This window comes from Oryctolagus cuniculus, chromosome 9, assembly GCF_964237555.1.
Source record: "Oryctolagus cuniculus chromosome 9, mOryCun1.1, whole genome shotgun sequence".
NCBI classification, from domain to species: Eukaryota; Metazoa; Chordata; class Mammalia; order Lagomorpha; family Leporidae; genus Oryctolagus; species Oryctolagus cuniculus.
In genome coordinates this window covers 2979576-2999446 of record NC_091440.1, presented here as the reverse complement: position 1 = coordinate 2999446, position 19871 = coordinate 2979576, and the positions used below count along the sequence as shown (strand labels likewise).

The 19871-nt window shown below is 57.2% G+C and overlaps 1 protein-coding gene and 1 long non-coding RNA gene across 2 annotated transcripts in view; one reads left to right on the top strand and one right to left on the bottom strand.

Moving 5' to 3' along the window:
• Nucleotides 1-5353: 5353 nt before the first annotated feature.
• Nucleotides 5354-14747, top strand: LOC103349112 (uncharacterized). Its single transcript, XR_517320.4, has 2 exons — nt 5354-7551; nt 8183-14747. It is a non-coding gene; the product is annotated as an uncharacterized lncRNA (long non-coding RNA).
• The window catches only part of IRS2 (insulin receptor substrate 2), a 26661-nt gene continuing 19965 nt past the window's right edge, over nt 13176-19871 (bottom strand). Inside the window, exon 2 of the mRNA XM_051849974.2 lies at nt 13176-15339. Within this exon, the coding sequence (XP_051705934.2) occupies nt 15335-15339 (5 nt within the window). The 3' untranslated portion in view covers nt 13176-15334. The remainder of the gene's footprint in view (nt 15340-19871) is intronic.

Here is a 19871-nt window from a genome sequence, read left to right as displayed (position 1 = left end):
GGCTGCAGGGTGACATCTAGTAGATGTGCCTGGGATTGTCCCAAGGCAGAAGCTGCAAAGCTCTTTGGGACCTAGGTGTGCGGCTGGCCCCTGTCACCCTCCAAGCTCCTGTTAGCCACGGCTCAGGGCAGCGAGAAAGCAACTCGCTCCTCCCCTGATACCCAAAGCTGCAGAGCTGCAGGCGAGCCGCTGGGTCCAGGGCAGGACGGGAGCCGGGGACTGGCTTGGCAGCTGTGTCTGCAGGCAGCTGCAGGAGAGGAGGGGACAGAGAAGATGAGTGTCGTGGCCAGGAGGGGACAGAGAAGATGAGTGTCATGGCCAGGAGGGACAGGGAGCTTGAAATCTTGGCGAGAGATCACTTTCTGTGCCTGACTAGGCGGCGAGTCCGGCTCGGAGCCGCTGGCTGAAGCTGAGTCATGCGACATGCGGAATGGCCTTCAGCGACTTGGGCAAAGATCTTCAGGGTTTCTCTTACGATTTGTTTGAATGTCTGCCACTTATTCTAAAATCAGTGGACTCTTACAGGACCTGGGCCAGCCACAAGGTAGGGGATCAGGACAGACACTAGCGGAATGATTGTAGTTCGGTCACCTGTGAGCTAACTCGGAGGTAAGGCAGGTGAAGCCCGGCAGGTGGAACGCTCGCTCTGTTCCCCATAGCTGTCATTCTTGGTGAGCTGGTTTTCTGTAGGTGGTAAAGGAAAGTGAAGACACACAGGGGCATTAAGCTGTGTGTCAAGTTTTACTCAAACCATCTCCCACCCAAAAAGGATTCTGACGACTGTGACGTGCTACAGGGAGAGGCGCAGATACCCAGCAAGGTAAGGAATCAGAGCCTACACCAGTTTCCTAACACCCTAACTTGGGGAATCAAATCCAAGAAGAGTGTTCAATTACTTTCTCAGACTCTAATTTACTTTGGCCCCAGCTGCTGCTGCTGCTACTCTTCTTTGTAAAGATTTATTTATTTGTTTCAAAGGCAGAGTTACAGAGAGAGAGAGAGAGAGAGAGAGAGAATCTTCCATTGTTTGGCTCACCTCCCAGATGGCCGAAATAGCCAGGGCTGGGCCAGGCCAAAGCCAGGAGCTTCCTCCGGGTCTCCCACGTGGGTGCAGGGGCCCAAGCACTTGAGCCGTCCTCCACTGCTCTCCAGGCCATTAGCAGGGAGCTGGATCGGAAGTGGAGCAGCCAGTCACGAACTGGCGCCCATGTGGGATGCCGGCTTCGGCGTCACAGGCGGTGGCTTTATCCACTAAGCGACAGCACCAGCCTGGCCCCAGCTGCTTCCTTGACAACCAATTCCCTGTGTACTCAGCTCCTCCTCTCAGAACCCCGTGTCGGCTTCGTCACTGCTTCCTTCTGCCAAGACCCACACGGAGGCGTCCCAGTGCCCTGGGCTAAGAGAAGCCCCAGGCCCGGAGAAGTGGGGTGACCAGGAGACATCACTGGACATCAGTGGCAGCAAGCAGAAGTGCCCGACAGAGGGGGAAGCAGGCCATGCTGGCACCGACCGGCAGGAAGGTTCACGCTACAAAGTGCAGAAAGGAAAGACAGGCAGGAGCGCCTGTTCTTGGGCATCGACCGTGCAAACCACCTGCGGGCTGCATCTAGACGTCACGTCTGTGGCCGTGATCCGGACGGGCAGGGGACAGTGGGATCCCGCGTGGGTTTCTCCCTTCCCGCGTGCAAGGCTCCCCTGCTCCCAGTACTGCAGGGTGGATGAGTGTTGCCGTGGGGACCTGCAGAGAGAGGGGGTTTGTAAGCTGGAAGGAGTGGGTAGGGAGGGGGTGGGAGAGTGGACAGACCCCTAAGAGGTCACCACAGAAATAGTGCAGGGGAGTGGCTGGGTTAGGGGAGGGGTGGGCATGGGAGAGGCGGAGAGCAGACTGCAGCTGGCCTCCCGTGGTCACCTGCTCAGTGGGCTGGGGGTGCTACTCTTTATGGAAACTGGGAGACTGGCAGGAGAGGGGCTCTGGGGGGCAGGGCTGGAGGCTGTGCCCATGAAGAGGCTTCTGGGGTGCGTCCAACAGGCTCACGGCCCCATTATGGGTAGGGGGCCCAAGATGCCTGAGGCCCGTCCTGTGACTTCCCTGGCAGGCAGGTGCCTCTGAGGCTGTGGCTCCTGGAAGGCAGGGTCGAGAGCCCTGATCTGGGAGTGGGTAGGGTGCAGCAGGGCAGACGGGAACATGGACGTAGGACACAGGACGGGCAAGGTCAGGGCACAGAGGAGCCACCGTGCCACACCAGTGCCCCCCAGACAGCACCGACGTAGCCGGGGAGCAGAGTCTGCATCCCAGGTGCATTTGTGGGAAGAGGGAAGTCACAGCAGCCACACGGAGGCCTGGGGCAGCGGGCGTGAGCAGAGCGAGGCCAGGGCCTCCCTTGCCTTCTGGTGCCTGCTGCCGGGAGTGCGGCAGGCAAGTCTTGCAGACACTCAGAGTCTCAGGTCCTCCTCTGCTCCAGGACTTCACCAAGAGGCACCCAGGTGCCTTGGTTGTGGGGCATCCGCCGATTTATGCACAATGGAACAGAGACACCCATTTACCCGACACAGGAGAGAGACACTCATTGATCCCACGCAGAAGGGACTCCCATTCGCCCCCACGCGGGAAAGGGAGACCCCCATTCACCCCACATGGGAGAGGGAGACCCCCCATTTACCCCACGTGGAAGAGAGAGACCCCACATTTGCACCACATGGGAGAGGGAGATACCCCCATTCACCCTACATGGGAGAGGGAGGCCCCCATTCACCCTACATGGGAGAGGGAGACCCCCATTCACCCCACATGGGAGAGGGAGACCCCCATTTACCCCACGTGGAAGAGAGAGATCCCACATTTGCCTCACATGGGAGAGGGAGAGACCCCCATTCACCCTACATGGGAGAGGGAGGCCCCCATTCACCCTACATGGGAGAGGGAGGCCCCCATTCACTTCATAAGGGAAAAGGAGACTCCCATTCACCCCACACAGGAGAGGGAGACCCCCCATCTACCCCACATGGAAAAGAGAGATCCCACATTTGCCTCACATGGGAGAGGGAGAGACCCCCATTTGCCCCATGTAGGAGAGGGACCCCAGTTCACTTGATATGGGAGAGGCAGAATCCCATTCATCCTACACATGAGAGGGAGACTTCCATTGGCCCCACACAGGAGAGGGATACCCCATTCACCCAACATGGGAGAGGGACTCCCATTTGCCCCCCATGGGAGAGGGAGACCCTCATTTGCCCCACATGGAAGAGGGTCACCTGCTTGCCCCAAAAGGAGAGGCAGAGACCCCCATTTGCCCCACATGGGAGAGGGAGAGACCCCCATTTGCGAACGAGAGAGAGGGAGATTCCTATTCAACCCATGTGGGAGAGGGAGTGACCCCCATTTCCTCCACGTGGGAGGGGGACCCCAGTTTGCCCCATGCAGGAGAGGCAGAGACCCTCATTTCCCACATGGGAGAGGGAGCCCAGTTTGCCCCACATGGGAGGAGACCCCATTTTTCCCCCATTTGCCCCACACAGGAGTGGGAGTGACCCTCATTCGCTCCACACAGGAGAGGGACACCAGTTTGCACTACGTGGGAGAGAGAGACTCCCATTCATCCCACGAGGGAGAGGGACCCCATTCACCCCACACAGGAGAGGGACACGGGTCTGACCCACACAGGAGAGGGAGACCCTCATTCACCCCACGAGGAAGAAGGACCCCATTCACCCACACAGAAGAGGGACCCAGGTCCACTCCACAGGGGAGAGGGAGACCCCTATTCACCCCACATGGGAGAGGGACCCCAGTTCGCCTTATGTAGGAGAGGAAGACCCCCATTCATTCACATGCAAGAGAGGGACCACAGTTAACCTCACATAGGAGAGGGATCACCATTCACCCAACGCAGGAGACAGGCTCCAGTTCACCACACACGGGAGAAGGAGACCCCCATTCACACCACGGGGGAGAGGGAGACCCCCCATTGCACCATGCAGGAGAAGGAGACCCCATTTGAACCATGCAGGAGAGGGAGACCTCCTTCATTCCACGAGGGAGAGGAGGACCCCCATTCACTCCACACAGGAGATGGAGAACCCCTATTGCCCCACGTGGGAGAAGGAGACCCCCTTTCACACCATGCGGGAGATGGAGACCCTCCTTCAGTCCACACAGGAGAGCGAGACCCCCATTCACTCTACGTGGAGAGCAAGACCCCCATTTGGTCCACATGGGAGAGGAGGACCCCCATTCACTCCACGCGGGAAAGGGAAACCCCCATTCGCTCCACACAGGAGATGGAGAACCCCTATTGCCCCACGTGGGAGAAGGAGACTCCCTTTTGCACCATGTGGGAGATGGAGATCCTCATTTGGTCCACACGGGAGAGCGAGACCCCCATTCGCTCTATGCATGAGAGCAAGACCCCCATTTGGTCCACGTGGGAGAGGGAGACCCCCATTCACTCCACCCAGGAGAGGGAGACCCCCATTCACACCATGCAGGAGAGGGAGACTCAATTTGCTTCATGCAGTAGAGGGAGACCCCCTATTGTTCCACGTGGGAGAAGGAGACCCCTTTTGCACCATGTGGGAGATGGAGACCCCCATTCAGTCCACGCGGGAGAGGGAGACCCCCATCCGGTCCACGTGGGAGAGGGAGACCCCCATTCGGTCCACGCGGGAGATGGAGACCCCATTTGCACCATGCAGGAGAGCGAGACCCCCCCATTCGCTCCATGCAGGAGAGCGAGACCCCCATTCGCTCCACGCGGGAGATGGAGACCCCATTCGCACCATGCGGGAGAGGAAGATCCCCCTTCACTCCACGCAGGAGAGGGAGACCCCCATTTGCTCCACGCGGGAGAGGGAGACAACCCCATTCAGTCCACGTGGGAGTGGGAGACCCCCATTTGCCCCACGTGGGAGAGCAAGACCCACTTCGCTCCACGCGGGAGAGAGAGACCCCCATTCGCCCCACATGGGAGAAGGAGGCTCCTATTCGCCCCACACTGGTGAGAGAGAGACACCCATTCCTCCCACATGGGACAGAGACCGAATCATGCCAGATGATCCCTGGGGACAGTGGGACACTGGTCGGCTGTGCCAGGTGGAACAGAGGATGTCTAGGCCAGGCAGGTCCCCAGGGAGCCTGCAAGCAGAGATGCTCAGGCATGCTTGTGTCCAGGCAGCCGCCAGGGCCGCCGTCTCTGGCCACCACCGTCCATGGCGGCTCCTCCCGCTCCCCCTCTCCCCCAGAGGTTCGTGGAGCAAGGAAGGAGTGTGTCAGGGCCCTGACTCTCAGAGTGACCCCTCTGCCCACAGTGGCTCCCTGCTCACCCACACTTCTCTCTCCTGTCCCCAGCACAGGGGCCGTGAGACGCCCTGAACCAGGACCTGCCCTCGAACCTGATCTCCAGGGGTGGGGGCAGCACGGCAGCCCCCAGAGGCATGACTGTGGCCAGCGGGGATCTAAAAACACAAAATGGCAAACTGCAGACTTGAGCAAGGCATGCCTCGTGATCTGGGCTTCTCTAAGCAGCGCGGGAACCGTCGGGCCGCCCACCCCGTCGCCCCGCGCACGAGTCCTGCCTGTGTCCTCTTGCTGGTCATCAGCCGCCTTGGGTACGACACTGACCCTTCGTCAGCTGCGCTTCTGCCTGTTTGCGCACAGAGTGACGTCGCTGGCCATGCACGCGTCCGGGAGGCGCGGAGAGGTGGAAGAAGGCTGGGTCAGACACTCAGAGACCAGATTTGTGTAGCTGTCTCACTCTGCTTTTACCTTTGCTCTATCGTTAGCTACTGCTGCCCACCTCTTTCTGGGCCTAATTTACAAATTAGACTTTATCCCAGGTGTCGTGTATGAGGAAAAAGAGAGTATTATAACAAGTTGGGGGTATTGTCCATGGTTTGGGGCACCTGCTGGGCGTCTTGAACTTGCGGCTGATGTATTACTTGATCATCCTTCACCTGGAAAACGTGTTTCACAAGGAAAATGTCCAAAGAAACTGAACAGCAAACACAGCTGCCTGTTTGTTTGTTTGTTTCATCTATTTGAAAGGCAGGGTTACAGGGAGAGAGCGAGGTCTTCTGTCCATTGGCTCACTCCCCAGATGGCCACCACAGCTAGGGCTGGGCCAGGCTGAAGCCAGGAGCCCGGAGCTCCATCCGGGCCTCCCATGTGACACCTCTTACCTTTCAAGGAAGGACTCACTTGAGTCACTCCAGGTGTGTGCCAAAGCCAATCCATGCAGAGGCGTGCCGCTCATTACGGTGACTGCTGTGGCTTTGGGGACTATGTGGAGCCCTGGCTGCCTCGCTCTTTGAAGGGACCATTATGCAGCTCTGCTTTTCACTGACGCCACAGCAGTCACAGGGACCACACTCTTGTGCCCGCGGAGCGGAAAAAGTGAAGGCTGGCCGGGCGCTTCAGTCGCCCTGTGTCCTGCAGGACGCGAGCCCAGGCTTTCTCTGTTGATTTCCTAGAGGCGTTGGTCGTTCCATGAATTCTCCACGAACCACAGAGTGAGGGGACCCTGTGCACCCTTCTCGGCCGCCTATGTATCTCAACTTCTACTTACAAGGCTTCGGTCCAGCGACCCTCATAAACTGTTCCCAAGGCGAATTTTACAAGTAGAGACTGAAAGTTCATGTTTTCCAGAGAAATGACACAGAAATGACTTCAACCTCTATTTTAAACTTACACGTGCACCCTGGCGCAGGTCAATAATTAAAAGTCTCACCTATCAACGTGACCTCCACGTAAAGGAAAAACAATGAAAGGTTTGCTTTCTTCTTTTCTCCAAGATAACGTTTATGGAGCAGATTTAATGGGACTTAAGTGGAACTCCAGAACCAAGGAGGACTTTGGAAAGCCCTCCGGAGTGGACTTCCTCTCCAGCAATCAAACAGGAGCGCAGTCAGCCTTTGCAGTGGGCTCACCGTCTGCCCCTGCACCTGCTGCTGCTCGCTGAGCCCTGCGAGCTGCCCTGCTCGGGCTGAACACGTGGTCAGCCACACCTGGATGCCTGCAGGGACCAAGAGGAAGCAACCCCCTGTGTGTGGGGAGAAGGCTCGGTGAAGGGGGCAGCGTTGCTTCCCCTGGGAGACGTGCAACTGAGAGGCGAGGGAGGTGCTTAAAGCTCCCATACTGCCTTGCGTGGTGCTCAATGCACCTGCCCGAGGATGCCAGAGGGGCGGCTCCGGGATTCCGAGGGCACTGGAGGCAAACCTACAGGGCTGCACCTTGCAACCGCGGCCAGGTGATTCTAGATTGCATGGCTGGAGTTATACCTGCTCCCTTCCAATGGTGCCTTGGAGAGTGACCTTCCTTTGGACGACTCCCAGGGCATAGGGTGAGCTGAGAGGGAGAGTAGTGGGTCTCGGGGGACTCTGGAAGCCAGCAGGCTGGCTCTGGCCACCTGGGTGCACATGGTCAACCTGGACTGAGCGGGCCAAGGCTGTAGGAGGTGACCAGGAGGTTCACGTCTTCAGGAAATGGACCGGATGGGAAGACGGAGCATGTGTTGGTTTTAAGAGCAGCAACCAGAAGACTGGCTTCCCGCCTAGGTAGGAGTGGCTGACCTCTGCAGCCTGGGGCTCTGGAATGCTCGGCGATGCAGCCCTCGGGGCTGAGGAGGAGGCAGTGGGGCCAGGGTGTCCTTGGGCCCTGGTCACAACCTCCAGTGAGGCAGCGGGCAGCTGCAGCTGCAGCGCCCAAGCCCTCACTTGCAGGATTCCTGTCTCCAGGGCAGATGGGGGCAAGGGAGGAGCCCAGGTGGAGGGCTAACCTGTCTCAGCTCACTTAGGACAGAGCGTGGAGGAGAAGCAAGCCGGCGGTGTTGCTCTGGCTGGCAGGGCGCCCAGGGCCCAGGCTGGCAGCCGATTCTCCGCGAGGTGCTACTTCCCCCCAAAGCAGAGGCTGTGCAGCTCCCTGCAGGCAGGAAGCTGGGTGCTGCTTCCGGCTGCAGCCTTCCCCTGCTGTGCTTCCAAGTGTGGGGCAGGGGGCTTGCCTGGGGGCACTGCTGCTTCGCAGGGCTCCCCTGCTGGCCGGCGCCCAGCACCCCGCGGTTGGGAGGCAGACAGATACCTAATCTGTCTGAGCACCGGCCCGTGGTCGGTTCTGGGCATGCCCTGCCTTCGTGGAACAGCCTGCCAGGGCACATTCCTTGCACAACCTAATCTTTGGCTGCGTTTACAGGATGAGAACTTCTGCCCTCCATCAACAATGAACCGTGCTGTGACACCAGGGACCTCGTCACCAGCGGCTTTTGACTTTCTTTGAGACGCCACGGGTGTTTTTTTTATGATGTGACCGACGCTGGTGGTCTTGATACCAATCATACTGCAAACAACACTGACGTCAGGAGACACCGAGAACACGCAGCCTGGTGTTTTGTTTTTATTCCACGTGCCCTTCGGCGTTGAGATTTCACCAGGAGCCTTCGGAGTGACCCCCACGTGGCAGCCTGCTGCTCGGAGCCCCACCTGGCCACAGCAGGTGCACCCACACCTGAGGTTCAGGGAGCACACCTCCACACCAGGCCCAGGTGCAGCACCAGAGCTGGGGGTCCCCCGAAGCCTCTGCTCCCACAGCCCACCTGTGCGCATGTGAGAATGGAGAGAGCCAAGCACGCTGTCCCCCAGCGCTGCCACAGCCCTGGGGCTCTCAGGAGGCCACACGTTGTGCTGGACCCGGCTCTGCACTTGCAGCCCTTCCCGCGTGTGGCGTCACACCTGGCCTCGCCAGGGCACCCGTGTCCTGCCGCCCACGGAATAGAGCTCAGAGGGAAAGGGGAGCTTCCGTTTGCTTAATGCTGTGCTTGCTCCTCTTCCTGTCTCTGGTTGGGAAGTAAAGCAAAGCTCTTTTTCTTTTATAAATTTATTTGTTTATTTGAAAGGCAGAGTTACAGAGAGAGAGAGAGAGAGAGAGAGAGAGGTCTTTTCATCTGCTGGTTCGCTCCCCAGATGGCTGCAGTGGCCAGGGCTGGCAAGGCGGAAGCCAGGCGCCTGGAACTCCAGCTGATCTATGCAGGTGGCAGGGGCCAAGCACTCAGGCCATCGTCTGTTGCCTTCACAGGTGCACTAGCAGGGAGCTGGATCAGAAGCGGAGCTGCTGGGACTCCAACTGGTGCCCATAGGGGATGCCGGTGTCACAGGCAATGACCCACCACAACTCCGGCTCCTAAAGCAAAGCTCTTATGGCAGCCCTAATGTGGAAAAACGTCAATAGGCTATTTGGGAATTCTCACTATGAGACTGAAAAGCAGAATAGACGACCAGGAGCTGGATGACAGGCCTCTCTCCGCATGTCAGCCACAGGGCCTTTGCACCTGTGCAGTGGGAGAAGAGTCTACACATTCCGAGAAAAGAGCCTGCGACCCAAGGATCCCCTCCCCCACCAGTCTGCGGCGGATCGCTCTCCAGCACGAGAGAACTCAGGGAACACGGGGCCCAGAAAGGATTTTCTGCAAAAGGCTATGAGCTTCGTTGTCTTGTTTTTAGTAACAAAATCCAGGCAATTAGATGAATCAACACTAACCATGCCCAAAGGACCAGTGGCGGGAAACCAATCAAAGTAAATGGGGGGTGAATAGTTAGAGACCCTTTGAAGTGCGTGACAGAAGAGTGTGGTTTTTTAAAATCTTGTGTGTAACAAATGCAAGGAAGGCAAAGACAAAGGCGACGGAGTCGTCAGATGTCTCAGGGATGCTGTGTGAAGCTCGCATGTGTATTTTTTTTTTAAAGCTTCCAACTTCTAAGATTCTGGATCAACGCTCCCGGAGGGAGCTTTTCAGGAAATAATATCGTGTGTAAACAAGAGCGTATCGCAGGTTCAGCAGTTCCTCTCCCCTCACTCCACGTCCCCTTCCATGCGCAGTAGGTGAGCCACGCCGGTGAGCCGGAAGCAGCGGGGGTGGCGGCCAGACCTGGGTGCACCTGCTCAGGCACTGGGGCTTTTTCTGCTAGACGGAGGGGGGGTGTTCTTCACCATGATGGTCGCCCTGAGGGATCCCTTGTGAGGGTCATGGCCCAGAAGCGCTCCCCAAGCCCTGTCCCGTGCGAGGCTGGGCAGTAGTCAGGACCGGCCTAAAATCTGAGCTCTCCTCTCTGTGTGTAGAACTTTGCTTCCGACCCTCAGACGCTGATCTGACGAACAAGGCGTGTAAGGAACTCTGATCATTCTTCCGCCTGTTCAAACCTGGCCAGTGCTAACTTTTGCACCAAAATCAACTTGGGATCCCATGCCAAGTCCCTCTCCCGCCGCCCATCCTCAGAGGAGCCTTGATGAGCTCTAAGACTGGGGCCGGGGGCTTCAGGCCACCTCGCGCCCCCTCTCTGGGTCCCATCGCCCCTGACCCGAAGGTCACAGTTCTTTCTGGAACCTTCCAAGGCCCTGCTTGCCAACCCTTGGTAGTTTGAGCTCTCATAAAACGCCTTCCAAGAGAGTGGTGGGGTGGGGGCTTGAATGTGGCAATTCCGCCCACCACGGTCAGCAGCACCGTTCGTGTCTGCTCACGCTGGATTTGCGACTTCCTTGGGTTCTGTCTGCAAATCGCTCTTCTTAGGATCTCTGTGGCCTCAGGAGCAGGTGCCCCACGTGGACACGTATCCTGCACTGGAGAGCCACTCCCATCAGACAGGGTTCTGGTCACTGATTCTCTGCACTCTTAGCCGCCTGCCCAGGCGTGCCACCCCTTCCGCCAACTCCCTCTTGGCCGGCCCAGCTCCTGCTCAGGTGTCTCCTCCTGGGACTGCATGCCAACGTCGTGGTCACCGCCTTCCCCAGGGGTCAGCACATGGCCAATTCTGCATGCTGGGGACTGAGGAGGAGACAGCGGTGGGGGGGTGGCTGTGGGGTCGTCCCAGCACTCAGACACCCCCAAGGGAGAGGCACCACCTTTCCAGGGTATTAGGGGAGCGCTTGCAGCTCTCGGACACGCAAGAGGCCCAGTCTGAGACCCAAAAATATCTGGGACTGGCAGAGCAGAAAGATGCAAAGACCCAGGGCTGCAAACCTGACCCTCTCGTTCTGTTCCATCCTAAGTCCCCTTCTTGTCTGCAGGCCTGGAAACTTCCAGAAATGCAGGTTGTCAGCCTTCTTTGTACCTGCTGACCTGGTAAGGCTAAAGCTTGAGACGGGCCTGCTCTGAATATCTGCGTCCCCCCGATTCACACACTGAAAACCCCACCCCCAAAGTGACGGAGCTAGGAGTGGGGTCACGGAGGGTAACTCAGGTCGGGGGTGGAGCCTCTGCGAGCGGGGGACTGGTGGCCTTGCACAAGGACCCCACGGAGTTGCCCACCTCCCTCTGCCCTGTGAGGACCCGCAGTGAGTAGGTCAGAGCTGGTCTCCACCAGGCATGTGTCTATGCCTCACCCTCCGACGGGCCAGCACCCAGCACGTCCCAGCCCGGGAGCTGTTGGGAAAGGACCAACTCCCGGTCTGCCGTCTGTGGTCACGCGGCCCAGGCGACAGTGGTCACGGGGCCCAGGTGACATCCAGCCAGGCCATCGGGATCTCTAACTCACTGTTACAAACCCCAGTGGACACAGATATCGTGTTGAGGCTTTATGCCTCCCCTCTCCAGAAGATGGTGTCGCGATGGGCAGGACACTTTTGCTGTCTGTCAGGGGGGCCTGCACCCTGGTAGTCAGGGACAGGGAGCTCTGGAGGCTGCCTGTGAGCCGTTCATTCCGTGGCGAGAGCTCCGGGCCGCCCCGCGGGGCAGCTAGACTTGGGCTGTGATTCTGGTCAACTTTGGAGCTTGTGGATCCTAGGTGGGCAGAGGGAATATCCTGGACCAGAGAAGGGAACGCAGGGATCCAGACGCAGATGGAACCCAGGTCAGAGGAACCGAGGGCCCGGATCCGGACAGGAGCCTCCACCTGATCCCAGCTGCGGGCGCTAGGGAAGTCGGGCCAGCGTGCAGCTGTGGGTGCTGGCAGGATGCTGGGTGGCGTCCTCTGGGGCCATGGAGGAACAGGCTGAAGAGCCGAGAGGAGAGAGCCCGCCAGACTCTCCAGGGCTGGCTGTGGTTACTAACCTGTCCACCGCATGCGGTACCCGGTTACACCGCGCTCAGCCCCCCGTAGCGGTGTACAATGCAGAGGGAAGAGGCACCGCCCATTTTCCGAGGACTCTTGGTCCCCGACCTTTCACTAGTGGCACTCACAGCTCCTTACAAGTAGCCCGAGACACGGAGAGCCCCCTGTTCAGGCTGTCCAACTGTGGCGCCCTGGCTCCCACGAGTCAGCCTGGAGTTGGGGCCCTGTGTGCCACGACAGACCCTGCACCAGTGGGCACCCTCCACGTGCATGGGGTGCAGGTGTGGGCGAAGCCAAGCCAGTGGCATCTTCGCCCTTCATCCAGTTCAGCCTCCTGACAAAATTCTGCTCCAAGCTCCTCCCTGGTGCTGGTGAGCACTTCCGGTATCCACACACCTTGGAAGCAACTCCTCCTCCACGCTGTACATGACGGACAGCACTGGTCCTGTCCTGCAGAGAGCCAGCAGACTGTGGGCACCCCAAACCTTGCAGATCAAGCCTCCCACCCCGCGGGACCAGCAGAGCCCCCCGGAACAACTACCTGGGCACAGCAGGTGGCCTTGGGGCAGCAGCTACCCTGGCCCAGGTTTCCACCCTCCAGCACGTGCTGGTCCTGACTTCAACAAAACCATGGTTGCAAAGTTGCCTTCCAACTGGCCCTGATGATATTTGTTTGAAAGACCTATGTGGTTCTGATGGAAGTCAACAGGTGTCACTCATGTATTTCTGCCTCCTAACAGCTGCAGCCCCTGGGGTCCGATGGTGTCTCCGCTTCACAGGGATTCGCAGATCCCTGTGTGTGCATCGGGGCCGGAGCCCAGGGCAACCGGTGCCTCTCACGGGCTGCAAGCCCTCAGCCCAACCATTCACCCCATCTCTTCCCCATCCATAGAATGCGACAGCAGTTCCCACCTCTGTGGTGATGAGCTGCGAGGGGGCTCCTATGTGTGGAGCATCCGGGCCAGCGCCCACACGTCGGGAGGATGCTGGGTTTGGGTCAGGAAGGGGCACGGCATGGAGCATGTTGATTTTACAGGAATTCTGTGATGGGGGCACGGAGGCTGTCTTCTGCTCTCTAGAACAAATGTTGCTCACACCAAAACCCCGAGGCATACATTAGCAGAAGAAAACCCCTGGAGGCCGTGTTTATTTCATAAATAATGTCTTTTATTTATTGCGTATGGCTATAAGGCGGCGTCCATGGTCAGTATAACTACACACAATGCACTAGGATAGTCCAGTTTATTCTTGTCTCTGGCCCTATATACAGCGTGTACAGTGGAAGACAGAGCAAGATAAGTTAAGTCTCTTGTCATATCACAATAGCAAGAAATATATTTAACATCTTGATATCCAGAAACAATACGTACCCAAAAAGAAAACACTGTTTAATAACTGTTAAAGTTTATATAGCAAAAAATATTTTAAATTTAAGGTAAATCAGGCAAAATGTACAAAGACCCAATATACATCGTGAAGTTTTAGCAAACATAACATTTATACATTTTGGTTCCATTCTGTAAACTAAATTAAAAATGTAAATATTGCATATGCCTTTTTTTCTTTTTGAAATGTACAGGATAGAGGAGAATTTAGCATCTTATCACCTTCGCGTTTTGCTTGCTTTAAGTTACAGGGTGAACGGGAACCACCTGTCTAGTGTCACGGCTACAGTAAGCACACATTCCGTCCTGTCGTACCTGGGGCGGGCAGGCAGCAGCCGCCCCCCGCCCGGATTCGCAGTCCCCACACGACACAGAGACGTCGGGACTTTCTATACAGCTTGATAGAGGATGCCACACACCAAACTCAGCCTTCCGTCCAACAAGGTGACGTGTGACTTCCTACAAGGGAAACCTTGAGTGTCCAGGGGGATCACGGTACATTCAGCTCTGTCTTGCAATGCAAGCCTCTGTCCCAGCCGCTCCTAGTGGCGGCAGCAAGACCCTCGCATTGCCATTAAATACATTTTTAAGACATTGGATTTTTTGGTGTTTCTCTACAGAAGCCTCGATTTATTAATGCATTATTCTATAGTGATATAGATCTATCTATTTATATATATATATATTTCTTCTCCAAAATGAAAACAAAACAAAAAAGCAAAAAACCAACCAACCACTCACATGTCCAATGGATTAGTGTAACCTCTAGGTGACGGTCAGGGGACGCAGGGCTGGGTGCGCCTCCGGACGGTGCCCAGGGAGCAGCAAGGTGTCGGGACATTCTGCTGGTCCAGTTCAGCAGTTCCGGTGACGTCTGTGGTGACTGCCACAACACTGATACAGAGACTGAAAACACGGAACGAGGGCAGCCTTGTCGGGGGTCTTCCCGGCGAGTAACACGTACCGTGGGATTCTTTTCTCTCTCCATGAATACCGCAAGGGCTGGAATGCTTTTTTTTTAAATTAGTTTCTTTTTTTTCTTTTTTCTTTTTTTTTTTGTTCAGAAGGCAGCCTCATTGGCCAGCATCATAGCATTATATAAAGACAATACAATTTTTTTGTTTGTTTTTTAAATTAAGTCTACCAAACCCGCGCCACCCCTGAATTGCGAGCAGGCCTACGTGGATTTTTGGTTACAGAAACGCGAGCCCCGCGGCTCAGGACAGCAGAGACGTGTGTGCGGGTGAGCAGAACCAAAGGCCTCTGCCAGACACACGGATGCAGAAAAGACGAGCAGACAGCAGCCCTTCCCTCCCCGGCCCGCTCCCCAGCCCAGCTGCCGCGGTGACGGACAGTCACCATCATCCATCCCCCTTCAGAGTCCAGTCCCAGATTTCACTCCCGTGGGAATGCGTCAGTCCCCCGCTGAGCTGTGTGTGGGTGCACGTGGCAGGTGCCTGGCGTCGGACACGGGGCACACGCCCCGCCACGGCCCCGGCCACGCCACTCCGGCTTAGCCTTGAACTGAGGTAGGACTGTGGTAGCTTTGAGAGGGTGCCAGGAAACACCAGATTTTACCACTTCCATGGCTGTCGGTAGAATCTCCCAGCATGCTGAGGGGCGCCTTTGCTGAGCCAAGATCAAAGTGAGAAGGAGATTAAGACACTGGCCCTGACGTCTTGCAGCCAATGGGAACATCCAACGGTCTTTGAGAATTGCTCCTTCAGCTAATTCTGTGTTTTGTTTTTTTTTTTTCTTAAAAAATCAACAACAAACAGGACATGGACAGCACGATGGTGAACGCCCCGCGTGGGAGCGCGAGAGGCGTGGGCGGCTCGCAGGGTCACCGCTCAGATCCCAACACGGAGGGCAAGCTGCTTCCGACCCGGGAGACGCCGGCTTCCGCTCTGCTGCGCGCTTCACTCTGCAAAAGGAGGACAGTGGTCAGGGGCGCCGCCACCTCCCACCCCTTCCCGCCCCGGCCGGGGACTGCGCCTTCCTGCGCACTCGTGGGGAGCTGCCCGCCTGTGCTGTGCTAAGAATTTCACACAGCTGACCTCCCTGTGATTCTCACTCTTTGCTGCTTTCTCTGATCCTGGCGGGACACACACGACCTGTGTGTCCTGAGGCTGAGAGGCCGCCCCCAACGCCGGGGCAGCGATGACCCCAACACACGACCTCCCTTGCAGAGCAGGCAGCGTGCGGGTCAGCGAACGTGGCAAACACTCCTTCCACTCCTCATCTGCAGTTTCTCACTGCACCACTTCCCCAGGCTGTGCTATCTCATGAGGGTTTTTTTTTTTTAATATTTATTTGAAAGGCAGAGTTACAGGGGGTGGGGAAAGAGAGAGAGAGAGAGAGAGAGAGAGAGAGAGAGAGAGAGAGAATCTTCAATCTGCTGGTTTACTCCCCAAATGGCTGCAACAGCAGGTGTGGGCAAGCAAAGCTGGGAGCCAGGAGCCTCATCCGGGTCTCCCACGTGGGTGCAGGAGCCCACACACCTGGGTCGTCTTCCACTGCTTTCCCAGGTGCATTAGCAGGGAGCTGGATCGGAAGTGGAGTAGCGGGACGCTAGAATTGCAGTCAGCAGCTTTACCCGCTACGCCACAAAGCCAGCTTCTATCTTAATAGTTTCAAAAAGCTTATTATTTTTATAAAGCTTGTGTCTTCCTAAAATTTCACAGGTGGGGGCCGGCACGTGGCCATGGTTAAGATGCTGTTTAGGCATTGGTATTCCACAGCAGAGCGCCTGGCTCACACACCTGGCTCCGGCTTCCTCCTCTTGCAGACTCTGCCAGGCGGCAGTGACAGCGACTACTCGAGCCCTGACACCCACATGGGACACTGAGACTGAGTTCCTGACTCTTGGTTTCCACTTAGCCCAGCCAGGCTGTAGTGGGCGTTTGGGCAATGAAGCAGCAGACTGAAGTTCTCTCTGGCCGCCTGACCACCTGCCTCCCAAGCTGAAAACCACACACACAAAACCAACAGACACTCATAGCAATGACTGACGCTTCACCCTAAATGGGCTTGGGTTTTGTCATCAGGTCCTGATTTTGGGGGGACCCCACGACTGCCCCTAGTAGGCCAAGACTCGCATTCTACCTACAGAAGGTTTGTGACCAACGTCTGTTTTATTTTTCCACAAACATTAGCCAACTGTCTCACTTTAAGTCTGTATCTTAAAACCCACTTTACAACTAAGTTCCTCAATTTCTCAAATTGAAACACGCAGTCATAAAAATGGAGGGCTAATTACTGCTTTAAAAAAAGTGACTTTCCATTTCCGCTGATCTGTTAACGGGGCCGCCGATGGGTTTCAGAATCCTGCAGTGTGAAACCCAACTTTTACCAAGAGATTTGTCTGAACGGAGGACGCAGAAGCAAAGGCAACCGTTTCAGACACTGAACCGAGTCGGCAGCCGAAACCCGCCTTTGCCACACGGCCTGCTGCACACCAGCGAGCCGGCGTCAGCAAGATGGGGGAGTCACGAGGACCACGCAGTGGGACCCTTGGGCAGGCTGGGTGTCTGACCCGTGGCGTCTGACCTGGACGACGGCCACCACCCAGGCCAACCACACACCTGGCAATGGGCAACACCTGCTCTGGCCCCCACCCCCCACCCCAGGGAGGAGGAGGAGCTGAAAACGCTCCAGTCGACTGGAACTCGGGAACTGAGTACATTTCTGCCTCTACGCTCAGTCTCCTTCAAAGCCAGCTAAGGGATCGCTCGCCCTGAAAATCCATTGGCTCAGGAGGACCAGGAGAAAAGAACACAGCCCCCAACAGGATGCACCTGGTACCCTCAACACACAGGTGTTTAGGCTGCCTAGAGAGAGACTACGGCAACAATGTATTTATTCTCTTATCCGTGTTGATCCTGCTAGAAACAAACCAGGAATTTCAGGGCCTCTCTGCCCTGCCCCTTAAGCAGCAGCCAGTCTTTCAACTCATCAACAGCCAAAGCACAAAGACACTCCGGGAGCCTGCAGCCTGCACACACACGAGTCCAGGGCAACATACACCCAGAGGGACTGCACGCCAGGAGCGACACCTGTGTAGCCACGCCCCCTGTCCTGCTCGGTGTGCGGCTTCCACAAACCCACCCACAGAAGCACCTGTGTGCAGTTACGTGAGTAGAAACCAACCAACGAAAACCAGCTTCAGCAGGGACGACGGTGATCCACACAAAGGCCAGGCAGTCCAGGCAGCCTGGCCACTCCTCATCTTCCTTCTGCTGGCCCCTGGACACAGGACGCTCCACATGGCCAGTAGTCCCCGTGCAACACTTCCACCCCCTTCTCTCCCACTGAAAGGAGCAAATGAGGATGCCGACCAGCAGGGACACAGGGCGGCCTTGGAGGCGCCACCTTCAGTCTGCTCTACGTCCCTTGGCCACCCCAGAAGACATCAAGTCATGGGGACGCTGTCATTAAAACAGACGGGGAACCTCCTTGCAATACGTGGGCCAGGTGTCCGACAACAGCGGCTGGGCAGGGAGCTGGCGAGGCAGGAGGAGCCCAGTGCACCGCACAGATCCCATCACCCTCAGCCAGGCACCCGCACTGCCCGTCACACGGCTCCACCCCAAACCCTGCCTCCATGGTCCTGCACTCGGTGCCTTCCCAAGCAGCCCCTTATCCTGACGTTGCTCACATGACTGAGCCTGCATCCCGAGGGTGCTCACACTCACGACTGAGCCTGCATCCTGAGGTGCACACACGACTGAGCCTGCATCCCGAGGGTGCTCACATGACTGAGCCTGCATCCCGAGGGTGTTCACGCTCATGACTGAGCCTGCATCCTGAGGGTGCTCACACTCACGACTGAGCCTGCATCCCGAGGGTGCTCACATGACTGAGCCTGCATCCCGAGGGTGTTCACGCTCATGACTGAGCCTGCATCCTGAGGGTGCTCACACTCATGACTAAGCCTGCATCTCGAGGGTGTTCATGCTCACGACTAAGCCTGCATCCCAAGGGTGCTCACACGACTGAGCCTGCATCCCGAGGGTGCTCACACTCACGACTGAGCCTGCATCCTGAGGTGCACACACGACTGAGCCTGCATCCCGAGGGTGCTCACACTCACGACTGAGCCTGCATCCCAAGGGTGCTCACACTCACGACTAAGCCTGCATCTCGAGGGTGCTCACACTCACGACTGAGCCTGCATCCCGAGGGTGCTCACACGACTGAGCCTGCATCCCAAGGGTGCTCACACGACTGAGCCTGCATCCCAAGGGTGCTAACACTCACGACTGAGCCTGCATTCCGAGGGTGTTCACGCTCACGACTGAGCCTGCATCCCAAGGGTGTTCATGCTCAAGACTGAGCCTGCATCCCGAGGGTGCAAACGCTCACAACTGAGCCTGCATCCCGAGGGTGCTCACACGACTGAGCCTGCATCCCAAGGGTGTTCATGCTCACGACTGAGCCTGCATCCCGAGGGTGCAAACGCTCACAACTGAGCCTGCATCCCCAGGGTGCTCACATGACTGAGCCTGCATTATCCCTTTGTCTTCAGAGCACCACCATCTATAGACGTTCTTACACAGGGGAAAACAAGAACCTGGAGTAAGTCTAGCTGGTTGGGGGGCAAGCTCTGGGTCCCCATGACATAATTCAGGGTTCCCTACTGTCGCTCCCCCTCTTCGTGGAGGAACGACACTAAACCCTGCCTAGGCTTCATATCCGAGTCACGGCACCATTATGTCGCTCCCCCTCTTCGTGGAGGAACGACACAGGACCCTGCGCTGTTCTTTCGTCTGCTCGGCCCTCCCCGGGTTTGCTGCTGGTTCTTCCCCGGTTGGCTACCGTCCCTTCCACCTCCGTGGAAGGGCGGTTCCCCCTGCCACATTCCCCACTTCCACAGGGGAGCGGCACACCGCCGGCCGGCTCTCTCGGGGGCTGCACAGGTGTTCCTTCAGATGTTCCCCTTAGATGTTCCTTGTGCATGCCGTCTCTCTCCTCCTTTATAGTCCTCCTCTGCCAATCCCAACTCTGCTACCCACACGCCGAGCACGCTGCTCTCCTCCAATCAGGAGCAGGTCCTACAGTTTATTGGTTGAACTGGAGGCAGCTGTGTAGAAGCTGTTTTCTCCTCTCCCAGCGCCATATTGTGGGAGAGCAGATGCATAGAATAAGTCTTAATTCCAGTAACTTAGTCTAGTCCGAATTGCTCCCCACACCTACCCCCCCCCCACGGTGCTGGCCCCTCACAGCCTGTGGGAGCACCACAGAAAACCACAGGCATCATCGAGGCAGATCTGCTCTGGCAAGTCAGCCCAGGGCCCCCTCACTCCCTGCTGCTCCTCCTCGCTGGCTGGCTGGGCTGCAAGGCCTTTTCATGTCCAGAATCCACCTCAGAGTTCTGTCTACAGCCCAGGTTCCCACTACATCATGGACAGTCTTATGGGCCACACAGAGACCCCCACGTGGGCTCCCTGCACAGTG